This window comes from Apodemus sylvaticus, chromosome 13 (genome assembly GCF_947179515.1).
Source record: "Apodemus sylvaticus chromosome 13, mApoSyl1.1, whole genome shotgun sequence".
NCBI classification, from domain to species: Eukaryota; Metazoa; Chordata; class Mammalia; order Rodentia; family Muridae; genus Apodemus; species Apodemus sylvaticus.
In genome coordinates, this window is record NC_067484.1 from 38,729,859 (window position 1) to 38,743,809 (window position 13,951).

At 37.0% G+C, this 13,951-nt stretch overlaps 1 protein-coding gene across 1 annotated transcript in view; it reads right to left on the reverse strand.

Moving 5' to 3' along the window:
- Adamts19 (ADAM metallopeptidase with thrombospondin type 1 motif 19) overlaps nt 1-13,951 on the reverse strand; it is a 201,116-nt gene that overhangs the window by 46,957 nt on the left and 140,208 nt on the right. Inside the window, exon 17 of the mRNA XM_052155432.1 lies at nt 3,165-3,322. Within this exon, the coding sequence (XP_052011392.1) occupies nt 3,165-3,322 (158 nt within the window). The remainder of the gene's footprint in view (nt 1-3,164; nt 3,323-13,951) is intronic.

A 13,951-nucleotide genomic window follows, 5' to 3' on the forward strand; every position in this document is an offset into this window, starting at 1 on the left:
TTATGTTGTGTTTTATGAAAGCAATGGAAACCTTAGCTAAGAGACAGGGTAAGGTTGCAGACTAGAGATCACTATTAGTAATGGTACTGAACTTCCGATTCACTAGAAGGGTGATTCTTTGTTCTCTGCTTATTTATACTATTACTATCTTAGAATTTTGGCAATGTGTATGTTTAAATGGATTTGAAATAAACATTAGGTTAGTAACAGCATTGTTATACACAAAGAATTTAGTAAACTATAATAGTCCAATGTCCATGAGTTTGGGTCAACATTGTGCTGAGTCACAGTTAGAGGCTATACTATTTTGGCTTTCAGTGGTATCCAAAATCAAGGTCAGAAAGGGATCATCATGGATATTATACAGAAATTTTACACACACACACACACACACATATGTGTAATTGTACATATATATTAAACAAAGGAGAATAAATATGTATGTTTTGCAGAAATTTGTTTTCATAAAATATGTTAAATGTAACCACATGGAATATGTCTAAATATGGAATTGTCTATGGATCTAACAATCTGTGTGAACAGCTGATGCATAAAACATTTCTATATATATATATAGAAATATTTTATATAATAACAATAGATTATTATATAAATATATTAAGTAAATAAATATAATATAAATATATAAATATAATAGTATATAGACTATTGTATATTAATATATTAATTATTATATTATTAATATATTAACTTACATGTGTGGGAAGGCATATTGACTGTTAACCTTTGTCTACATTGGTTCTAATTATAGGTGAATCGGGCTTAACACAACTTGCAAAAACATCAAATGAGTCCAAGCTTAAGTATGAACAAAGCAACTGAACTTTTCTTTCTCTCAGGTTTTGTTCACCATATTAAAAGGAGGACTACATTATATTTAATTGATGCGTGGATTATGGAGCTGACATATTGACATTATGAACATTATCTGAATACTGTAATTAATGGTTTTCAAGTTCACAAATGTGAAGCCTACTAGGCACCAAATCAGAGGACATCACAATACTGATTCTAGCTTAAATATTTCATCAGATGTTGCCGATTCTAAGTTACATTCAACCTAATGAAGAGTGAAAGTTTACATTTTTTAAATTTTTATGACAATACCATCATATAATTTTAAATTTAGTGAAATGACCATATTAATACACTTATCTGCTACCCTACCCTACTTAATCATATGAAAACAATCCATTTTTTCTTCATAAGCTACCTTTTCATTGCTAGAACTACAAACGGCATTGAGCATCTAACACTGTTTGAAACTGAGTGATGGCCACAAAGCCACGAGCTCTTTCATGAACCATCTGACTCTGGCAGAACTCTTTGCAAGAGGAAAGTGTGAGTGTGCCACAGTCCAGAGTGCACAGTGAGGCACGGCAGCAGCACACACTGCCTTTCAAGTCAGGACCAGCTTTCAATCTGCAATAGTCATTAAAGAGAAATATCTCAGAGGTACAGTTTCCTTTGGATTACCAAATAAATCCAGGTCACACACATAGCTCCTTTTAGGTCCAGCTCACTGAGTCAATTACGATGCCTGGTTCCAGGAAAAGCTTTGGCAATTACGAGTCAGATTAAGGGCTCTGTCACAAGAAATGTCTCTTACTCTGAGATCTGATATACACTGTTTACAGATATTAAGCAAAGACTCGGGACTAGTCTCGGTCTTGTATTTTTTGTTTAGTAGGTTAAAACCACATATGGTTATAGAATGCAGTCAAGTATGGTAGTTTTCAGATATTAAATCATTAAAAATTCTTGTTATTGATATTATTTTACATGATTCAGTCAAAGATGATGTTAAGTGTAGTTTACCCATTATATAGAAATATTTTGTTCATTTCTCTGGACAGCACAGGGCAGAGCAGATCTCTTAATTGGAACTATCAACTAGGATGCAAAGGAATTATGAGGAGAAGCATAAAGTGATTATTCAAAGAACTTAATATTGATGAGCCAAGACTTAAGCAGAATAAACAGGTTCTATTTATACTGAACAGGCAGTACACACCCTGCTTAATTTGCCTCTTTATGCCAGCAAATTCATGCAAATAGACTGTAGTTATATAAGATCTAGAAATTCAAATCATGAGCAGTGATTCAAATCATGAGCAGTGATATCAGGTGGAAGCTCTGGGAAATATATGGATCTGTTTCTGACACAAAACAATGGAATCAGAAAGCATATTTAAAAGGGGACCCAAATAATAGGTCCATGAAAATAAGATCAGCAGTGAGCTACAGTGTGATTTGAACCTCTGGATCTTAGAAGAAGCAACAGAGATGTCTATAGCTGAAGACTATGCAGCGAAGACGCTAAATAGTGTGACACATGCCACTACAAACAAGTGAATTCATTGTATCAGAGTGGTTCTCCCCACAAGGATATATTGAGAGGTGCTGAGGTATTTTAATTTTAGATTTCTTTTGACACTAGGACAAAAAACTCTGTTCATTCACTCTTTTGGGTAGTTTGCCATCCGCTCTGAATGTCTTGATCAAAGCCTGTGAACAACCCAGTGGCCCAGACACAGTCCCCCTGTTCTAGTCCTTTCCCTTTCAATTCTCTCTTGATGTACATTTAGTCTTTGCTACATGATGAAGAACATTACAGTTCCAAACAGCACAGTGTCCATGGTCACGTGCCGGAATCGATTAACAGTGAGAGACATGGGGGAGACAGAAAGCTCTAAGTGCTGTTTACCAAATCTCTCGTCTCAAAGCAATACTTTATCAGAGGCATATTCTACAGACAGAGATGAGTCCAATTAAATGGATGATGATTGCTGTAATTCCCATGCTATTATCTACCTTGAGGAATAGCCATTCTGGTTTACAAGGAGGAAAAGGGGTTCCTTATTCTTCGGTGATCTGTTTCTACTATGAGCTTGCTAACTCCCTAGAATATTTGGTCCACTTTTAATAATTACTATATTTAGATATCACAGTTTAAAACATTTTAAAGTTCTCCTAAAACAATTTTAAATGCTGTTCTGATAATTTTGATGTTTAAAGAACAGATTGAGGAAAAGGAAGAGAGGGAAAGAGAGAGATAGGTAAGGAGGGAGAGGTAGAAGGAGAGGGATCTTCCTTTCCGTAAGAAGCTGGTTTTACAGCACTGTTCCCTTTCTGCCTCTTACCAAGAGATGTAACGGGGTGGTTGTGGGACCTTTGGCAGAGATCTTCTCCCACAGGCCTCGTCTTATGTAATGGACTGTAGTTCCAGCTAGACTGAATGCTCCAGAATGTTCTATCTTCCAGTCACTGTTTATAGACTGCTTGCTGGCATCTCGAAGAGCTATAAAAAGATGAAATACATGATGAGTGTGGACAGAACCTCCGATGAGTAACGTCTTGACATTATTTTTTTAAAAGCGTTTCAATGTGTCTTCAAACTCCAATGCAAGTTTTAAGCCACAGGCCTCATCGCTACTGAAGTCAAAACAGTTTTCAGTGTCTGTTAGATGCTTATATTTCCTTTAACATCAATCACCTGCTAAGGCCTGCTGTTCTAGTGATATTGTTCTGCTGTTTGTATTCCCTCCTGGAAAGGACAGAGAAGTGGGAAGGGGTAGATGGGGGAACAGGGCTTATGGGACTTTCAGGGAGGGGGTGATCAAGGAAAGGGGAAATCATTTGAAATGTAAGTAAAGAATATATCCAATAATAAAAAGATAAATAAAAGCAGTAAGATTATAAAAAATAGTTTAGAACAAGGAATCAGGACAGAATTTAGAACTTTAGAAAAAAAATACAAGCAACAAGCTTATTAAAATATTGAAATTTACTGTATCAGTCTTCCCTAAAAAATATTCTTATCCTATACAAAAAAAAAAAATCTAAAGGTAAGTTAAAGAAGCATACATATCTTTATTTTTATGAGATCAATGTTTAATTGTTATTAATTTTTACTGAAAGAGAAATACATTGATCAAAACATCTCAAAATATTGCCGGTTTAGCACCAGCTAATGGAGATGCCTTAGATAATGTTAAAGATTAAAAAACAAAAAACAAATGATTGATTGATTGGTTTATGAGATTTACCATCTGCTTATATTTTATTTTTGTAAATTACATATTTTGAGAAATATATTGATGAGTATTTTCCAGTTCCCAAGCTTGTATTTCAGGTTACAATGATCAATTTATAGTTCCTGAAAATCTCTAACAAAAGTGTCTTGAAACATCCTTACGGGTTTATGAGATATGATTTGGCTTTCAACATTTCCTAGAAAATGGCATACGCATGCACATACAAATCCACACAAGTCATTGGTTTACAAGTCGCTTCATCCAGAAATAGGAGTTTGTACATATTATGTTTCTTGGAATTTTTTTGGCAGGGGAGATTGTTTTGTTTCTTTTACTTCATTAACTTAAAAAATATTTTTCTCAATTGCTTCTGGTGATCAATAGGATTGCTCTGCTTCTCACTAGATAATGTATAGAGACAGTTCTTAAATGAAGGTGGAGAACAAACCTGGTATAATCTCTATAATTGCTTGGCTGTCTTCCTGAGGCCATTTACCAGAGCCCTCTCTGGGAGGTTGACCTTATAATACAGGGCACAGACTGGGAAGGCTGCACAGGGGTGAGGGAGGCACAGAAAAAGGAGGTCATGCTGGCTGGGATAGCGAGGATCTGTTTTGTGGAGCATTGGAGAAGGGTGAGCTGCCAGAACAAAAAGATCTCAAAGCATTCATAGGGGACCTTTGACCTTCCAGCTGAATATTCAGCTTCAAACAAATAGGGTGTGACTCTCCAAAGCTGGCGAAATGAACAGCTGCCAAGAACCTAAGGATTTTAAACTTTATAATCTTTTTTTAAATTTTTTATGTCAAGAAGTTATGGAGAAAAATACAAATTCCAGGTAATTCCAAGGTGTGTAACTTTTGAAGGTAGAGACACTAAAATGTCAGGTGACCAACTTAAAAAATAATACCAGACCTCATGTTAAAGCAACCTGAGTCAATTCTAGCAAAACAGTCTCAACACACAGTTGATCCACTAGGAAATTCTCCAGCAAATTGTTTATATTCAGTAATAAGAAAAATACAACACAAACATTCTTCTATACTATGTTAATCATGTTCACTATCCAATTAAAAAACTGCTGAGGATATGACCTACAATAATTAAGTCGGGTTACTCAGGAATAAAATGACATTCAAAAATCCTAGAGATAGTGGAACAAGTGAATTAAGCCTTTAAATATGCACATGCATTCTAGGAAGGTTTGTAATGTTGGAGAACAGTGGGAACTAGAAAATATTTACATCAAATGTCTTAGAGCAGAACAAAAATCACACACCAAGTACTGAACTTAATGAATGGGCCTAAAATGTATTAGACAGAGACACTTTCACTAACTGCAGAGAAGAGAGCCCCGATGAATAGAAACAGCCCAAGGTAGACATGCAGGAACCACCTTATAAATCACATTGATGTGACTTGAATTCCAGAATATGGAACAAGGACATAAGAAGTATTTGATTGCACAGTGTTTAAAAGTATTTTACATTTTCTTCAAAACAAATCTCCAATTACACAGGTCTTAAAAGGTACAAGGAACTCATGAAGAAAACAATGCACACACACACACACACACACATACACACACACACACAGTTAACATGGGTGATTGGGAGAACACAATTTAGAGAGCCAGAAAGGAAAAAAAAAAAACTGTTACTAAAGGTCATTAAAAAAAAAACAAAAACATAGTTCTCACGCCTCAACAATGAAGGTTCTTTTGCAGCACATGGAGAACATTACAGAAATCCCAAATGGTGAAAATACAGAGAACAGCTGGTTGTCGGGTTCCTAACAGCAACTGATGCATCTATGACAGAACATGTAAGCATAAAGTTCAGGAAACATCATGGAAAAGGGGGAGGGAAGGTTGCAAGATCAGAGAACAGAATGTCTGCCTTCTGAGTGACTGTGTTTTCAACACATGACAGGAAACTGTAGCCATGAATGTTCAACAACATGGCTGTCTAAATAAGACTGTCACAATAACAACACCAATTGAACAACTGAAATCTTCCCAGATTCCATCTCCAGATGAAGAGCTACAGGCAAATGATGGCTGCTGAGAGTGGAAAGATCGTTCTTTCCCACTGATGAGCCCCTAAAGGCTGTCCAGCCCTAAATACAAGACTCAGCAGGCTAAACACACACATACACACATATGTAACAATAGTTAAACAAGAGGTACTGAATATGAGAGGGCCCTGGGGCATGGAAAGAGTTTCAGAAAAGATACAGGGTAGAAATGGTATAAATACAATACCCATATATGAAAATCTTAAAACATTAAGTTAAAATTGTAACAACTCATTAAATATCCATCTATCATCAGAAATAATGCAAGTCATAGGATCCCAGTCAACTCCCTAGGAAAGAGAATTTAGGGATCTTGGAAGAGAACATACAACTGGCCCCTAACTAAATTAGCATCATCCCTAGCTACATTCTAAATATGTGTCCTTGTACATGCAGCTAATTAAAGCTTTCACCCCTTATCAAAGAAACTTCTCTTTGAAACAGCTGGAGACCATTACAGGAAACCAAAATCACTCAAAATGCAGAGCTGGGGAGCCCAGTCCCAACTGATAGGTCTACAACACAAACTCTCCACCCAACGCTCAGGGATCATGAAGGAAGAAGGGACTGAAAGAGTGTAAGAGCCAGCAGAATAGCGTGTTTTTTTCATGCATTTGGGTATCTAAAGAATGTCAGAAGCTACTCCCATAAAGCTGCACCAACACAACTGTCTGAGCATGAACTGAGCAAGGATGATACCAGTAGACAAACCAACGTATATGGGAGTAGCCCATGAGGACTCAACCCTACACAAAAAACTAGAGGCAACACTAAGAAATTGCTCAGAATAGGAGAGATAGTTTTATCCGAGGAAGAGCATACCAATTGCTTATCCAATACCATGCGGTCAAGCACTAAAAACATACATACAAGTAACATTATATAAACAGGTTATATTTATGAATATGTATGTGTAGAGATATAGATCATATATATCATATACAAACACATATACATCATACATATGCATATAGAATTATAAATACATATATGCATATAATAACAACTAATGAAAAAAAGAAGCCATGAGTTGGAAAGAAAATGAGTGGTTTATGGAAGAGTTTGAATGAAGAAAAGGGAACGGTAGTAAATAATTTAATTATAGTATAATCACACACAGAAAAATAAAATTAAAAAAAAGTTAGACACATGGAAAAGAGACACACTTTCAGTAATTAAAAACACAAACACTGGGGGCTGATGGGACTTTCGGGGAGTGGGGGGTCTCGAAAAGGGAAAATCATCTGAAATGTAAATAAAATAAAAAAATTAAAAAACCACAAACACTAAAGCTCTATACCAAGTAAAAATATTTTTAGACATAAGTAAATTTTCAGACAAAACCTTAGGAAACTATTGGTTGCAACAGACTTACTCTTAAAAAAAAAGAGAAAAGAAGGAAAAAAAGGAGGTGGAGGAAGAGGATGAGGAAGAAGAGGAGGAAGAAGAGGAGGAGGAAGAAGAGGAAGAAGAAGAGGAGGAGGAAGATGAGAAGGAAGAAGAGGAGGAGGAGGAGGAAGAGGAGGAGGAGGAGGAAGAAGAAGAAGAAGAAGAAGAAGAAGAAGAAGAAGAAGAAGAAGAAGAAGAAGAAGAAGAAGAAGAAGAAGAAGAAGAAGAAGAGGAAGAAGAAGCAGTTAAAGTGTTCTTTACTCTGACAGAAAACTGTACCAGATGGGAGCACTGTGAGAAAGAAGAAAAGTGGATCTGAATAGCTGTATAAATGCATAAAATACTCCTTCTAATTAAATTCATTTAGTGAGAGATTGATGGCTTCAAGCAAGTGATTGCATTGTATCAGGGTGACTCAATCACATTTTGAAGTAGATGAAGGCCATGTATGTGGACAAAAAGCACATAATAGGAGGAGCAGGCAGCAGCAAAGTGCACTATTCAAGTCCTCACATTATGCATGAAAAGGTAAAATATACTTTGTAAGGATACTATAGCAAATTAAAATCCATATTGTAAATGCTCGAGCAATCAGCAAAATACAAACAATAACTAACCTTATAGGAAAGTCAATGAGACAAAATGAAATAATAGAATGTGCTTTGCTCAACAGTACCCAGGCAAAATGGGGAGATGACTTAGGGAAGAGATTAAAAAATTCAATGTTTGTTATATCAGATTTCAAGAGACTGAAGGCATTGATTAAACTGTAGAAGTTGTCAGGCTAGGAAAATAGAAAGACACTGGTATTTTCAACTTACAAAGATCTTGCTTAAAACTGAAACATTCAGAGGATGCAAAAAATGAAGTAGGCAACAGCAGTCATAAAGTGGTTCACTGGCTGTCTCTAGCCAGACAGCATGGCCTTAGAGGAGTATTTCCATCTTGCAATTCCACAAATGTCTCTATCTTACAATTAATTTGAATTTAAGGTAATCTATGAGGGCTGGGTGTAGATCACTGGGTAAGTGCTTGCTGTGCAAGCATGAGAAGATGAATCTGAATTCCCAGAGCCCACACACAAAACATGGTGTCGTGGAGCATGCCTATGACTCCGGCATGGGGAGACTTGTATCCTGAGAGCTTTCAGACAGCTCAGCCAAAATGGTGAGCTTCTTGTTTATTGAGTGACCCCATCTAAAAGGAGATAAGAAGACAGACAGACAGACAGACAGACACACACACACACACACACACACACACACACACAGAGAAAACATATCCTCTACCCTCTACATGCATACCCACACATTCATGAGACTGCACATACACGTACATGTACCACTGACACTCATACACACACACACATACACACACAGACACACACACACAAACTTATATATTTATATAATTTTTAAACATTTTTTAATTTATATATATATTATTCAATGTATTCTTTATTTACATACCAAATGATTGTATTATTTATATATTTTTTATTCGATGTATTCTTTATTTACATATCAAATGATATCAAAAGGGGATCCCCTTTTCTGGGTCCCCACTCCCCACAAGTCCCATAATCCCTCTTCCCTCCCCCTGTTCCTCCATCTACTAATTTATTAAGATCATATAACAATCTTAAATATATAATATAGCATCAAAATACATAAAGAAACAATTGATCTAATTTTGAGAGGAAGAAAAAATTCACTTTGATACTGCTTTACTGCTCTTTCCCTGATTATCAAACAAAAAGAATATCTGTAAGCTTGTAAAAAAAAAACCTGAACTACTCTATTGTGACTGAAAGTAAAGATTATAGCTGGAAAATTCAGAATAACTCCTCAGTTCAAAGGTGACAAACCAAGTCTCAATTAACACCTGACTGCGTGTATTCTTTTACCCCAACATAAGTATCTCAAAATAATTGTAAGTTAAGTTTATTCGAACATAACTCATAGCTCCAAGAAGAAACCACCAACGGTTCTATGAAAACAACTTGAACCAAAAGTGCATTCTGAAACACAGCTAAAGTGGGTGTGGAGGCACTTTTGTAGCTCTGACGAGGAAAGAAGGAAGAAGGAGGCTGAAGTCACTCTTCTGCCTTTATTGAAGGTAGGCAAGAAAATGACAAAGGAACCAACCAAACGGAAATAAACTGAAGGTAGAAGCAACCACCAACACTTGGTTATTTGGAAAGACTAACTGATAAAGCCTCAATGGATCAAGAAAACAAGATACAATGTAACATTGGTAGAAACCAGGGTGAGAACACTGTCCTTCTGCACGATGGTACAATAAGAACCTACCAGAAACAGCTTTAAGCCAACCAGTTTGAGAAGACAAATGAAACAAATTATTCCCTGCCGAAAACAGTTACCAAAATGGTACCAAACAAAGGATATATGAAAATATAAATTCTGGCCTCAATGGGACAGGAGGTGACTAGCTTCACAGAGACACAAAGTGCCAGGCTTCAGGAGACACTGGGAGGGACTCCCCACCCCCCCACTCAGAGACAGAAAAGAGGGGGATAGGGAAAGGATTGTAGGAGGGTGTGGCCAGGAGGGAGCAGTGAGTGAGATACAAAGTGAATAAGTAAAATAAAAAAAAAGATAAAGAAAGGAGAAAATATAGACCACACTAAAAACAAACAAAAACTCATTTATAATAGTGATGTGGAAAGTTCCACAAAAACAAAATACAGCATAAATTAAAAATGATAGAGATTAAAAGGCCTCCACACAAATATAACTCCAATGTGTAACAATCAAGGTAAAACTGCTATGAATTTTGAACAAAATAGCTTAGGCAAAAGGGGGGATCCAAGGTTCTTCAAATACACTAAAAATGCTATTTGTCAGATGTGGTTAATATATCTAAATGTGTTGCTGTTTTATACTAATCAAGAATATTTATTTCACTTTTTCAAATACTCAGAAAATTATAATTTTATATATTTTGGAAAGAAAGATTTTGCAGGCAACTGAATTATTTTCTTTGATGTCAGAGTTTTTTCCCTGTACTTTCTTAATGCTTTCCTAAAAAGTTAAATAAGCTGGTTATTTATGAAATTCTGTTTACATTTTCTATGTGTGACACAACTTGAATATTGTTTTGATCTTCTCTTAATGCGGTGTTTGCTTCACGGGGTCTATTTTGATTTTGTTTTCTGGATTAATTTTAATACCCTATTTGTTGAATCTCCCAAAGTCTTTTGAGACCTGGTTTGAGCCAGGGGGGGTTGCTTGTAGAAAGTGTTCCTCTCAGCACCTGTCAGCCATACTGATGTACTGCAATAAGACAAAATACTCCCAAAGGTCTGTGGCTTCACAGATAGCTGAAACAGATGATGCATGTATGTGGGATTGCTTTGCATTGCAAATTCTCGGGATGGTTGATTTTCTGCATCCGTCTTACACTAATGTTATTGTAGACACTTCCCCGCTTTCCCACCCACCTATACATTTTGTTCTTGCCCCTGTATCACACAAACCTTGGAATCCTTTGAAGTCCCACTTTGAGTGGAAGCCTCTCGTGAGAATTACTCTGTAGCACCATTGGGTTTACATTCTGTCTACAGCATCACCCTGACCTTCAGAGTCTGACTTCAGTTCCTGCTGTCAAGTGGAACCTCTGGAGATTCAGCATTCACCTTTCTGCGTTCATCGTAGTTTTGGCATTTTAGGACTTCGTAATTTCCCTCCCGTTCAGACATGTTACAGGCTGCGGTGTACCCTTCCAGGTTCCCATGTTGAAACCCAACTCCATCCACACTGTGATGTGATTAGGCAGTGGGGTCATTGTGAGGTAACTGGAGTTGGCTGGGGCTAGTAGGGCACGATCTTCATAAATGAGATTAGTGTGCTTCTAAGAGCCCGGAGAGGCCTTGCTTCCTTTTCTTCTGCCACGTAAGGACACAGATGTCAGCAGGTTCCAGCTCATAAAAGATCCTCATCAGAACCCAACCATAGTGGTCCCCTGAGCCCAGCCTTCCAGCCTTATAAGCTCTGAGAAGAAAATTATATTGCTTATAACCCACTTAGCCTGTAGCTCTTTGTGACAGCATCTTGAAGTAATCAAATGAAGAGGTAAATATTAAAATGGAGGGTTGCTTTATCTTTTGTTCATTTTTAAATTATTTTTAGCGAGGAGGTTTTTGCCCTGGTGCCCTGTGTGTGAAATTTCGGATGGAGTAAGTTGGATTTGATGCTTTTGTGAGGTTTTTTTTTTTTTTTTTTTTTTTTTTTTTTTTTTTTTGGAACTCATAAGCTATAATGATTTTATAAATAAAAACATATGCTTGAGTCAGTTTGGGCTAGTTGGTCAATCATTAATAAAATAATGCCATAATCTTCAGAGTAGATGATAAAAAGTGAATATAATTAAAAGAAAGAGCAATGCAAAGTGAAACAGTATTGGGAAGTGACTACATTTGTCCTATGGAATAACATATATTTGAGGTCAACAATTTGAATTGTTTAAGAGGGATCAGTCTGCCAAAATTCTATTTTTTATTGATTTTTCTAAATTTATCTCCTTTGAAGGCTTCTTAAACTTCCTTCCTGTTCCCAAAGGAGCCGTGTGAACAGTGGTTTATGACGCTTCCACTTGTGGGTCTTTGGAATCTAGGATCTTAACACCATGTAACTTCCCGTTTTCCCATCCAGGTGCCCTAAGTCACTCCACACTGAAACCTAGAGGTCACCCTCGAATCCTTACTAGCTCTCACCAGAGTTGCATTTCAACATGCTTCCGTTCAATTGCTTCAGCCTCTCTGGAAGCCCTTGGTTCTTTCCCCTACCTAGTCTACTGTGGGTTGATTCAGTTGGACGCATTGCCTACTGATGGGTTGATTCAGTTGGTCAATTTGCTTACATCTTGAACTCTATACTCTTCATTATGTCAGTAAGGAAAGGAATAGTAGGCACTTGGCTTACATCGTAATATATAAGGTAAGTAAGCAAAATGCACTGGAGTAGCATTTGTGCTATCTAGAAAAATAGACGTTATTTTGGGAGCTCACAATAATTAACAGTAGGAATGTAAGACATATATTAGACTCAAATTTTAAACTGTGTATTCTTAAAATAACAACAGCAGCAAAAATAAAAATAATGACAGAAGATTGGGTCTGAGTAGAGTTCCATGGAGGGGATGAGGAGATGAGATCGGCTGAACTGTAAACCGTGATCAAAGAAGAGCATATTTTATGATTTATACCCCTACTTTATTTATATCAACATAAATATAAAAAGGGAGAAAAGAGGTAATATGTGTGGAGTTAAAGGAACATGAGTTTGAAGAGTACTTTGACTTTAGAAAATTCCAATGGTTACAAGAACATTTTGTTTAAAAGGTTCACTAAACGATTGAGGCTAGAGGCTGCAGAGATGGTTCAGCTGTTAAGAGTACTTACATTTTTAAAGAGGACCTGGGTTTGAGTCCCAGAACCTACACAGCTCAATTATACAACTCTAGTTCCAAGGAATCTGATACACTCTTCTGAAGACATTGGCACCGTACACTCAAGTTTTACAAATTCATATAGACAAAACACCCACACACATTAAAATATGCATAGATACACACCACACCACACACACACACACACACACACACACACACACACAGCTTGATCTATTGGTCTATCTGTGTTCGAAACATGGATTCTGTGACTAGACACTTTGCATTCAGGATCACAGATTAAAAGAGTTGGAATACTAGATAAAAACATGCATATATATTCTGTTAATTCTTCTGAACTTTTTAATTGGGAATTTTTAATTTTTAATTTGTAGAATGCGAGCAAATGGATGAAAATAGAAAATATCATCTTGAGTGAAGTATCTCAGACCCAAAAGGACATGCATGTTATGTACTCACTAATAAGTGGATATTAGCCAAAAGAAATAAAAAGTACAGAATACCTAAGATACATACAGTCCATAGAACTCAAAATGGCCAACAAACTGAAGTGCCCAAGTGAGAACACCTCAGTTCCACCTGGGAGGGAGAACAAAGCAATCTCAAATGGGGAGAGAGGGACCTTGGAGGGACAGTGGACTGGGTGGGGGAGTGAGGGGGAGAGGTGAATCTGATCTGGTATTGGGTGAGAGAAAAGGACTGAAGCCCTCAGGGCCAGCAGAAAGAATGCAAACAGGCAACCTCAGGAGGTAGGAGGTTGTGGGAACCCTCCAGAATGTATCAGAGACCTGGGAGGTGAGAGACTCTCAGGACTCAACGGGAGAGACCTTAGACAAAATGCCTGACAGTAGGGAGAGGGAACATATACAGCCCACCTCCATCAGGAAGACAGGGCATCAAGTAAGGGAGTGGGGACATTCCTCTGAGCCATAATTGTTCCCATATGAAAGAATTACAGGGATGGACATGGAGAGAAGTCTGAGGAAAAGAAGGCCCAG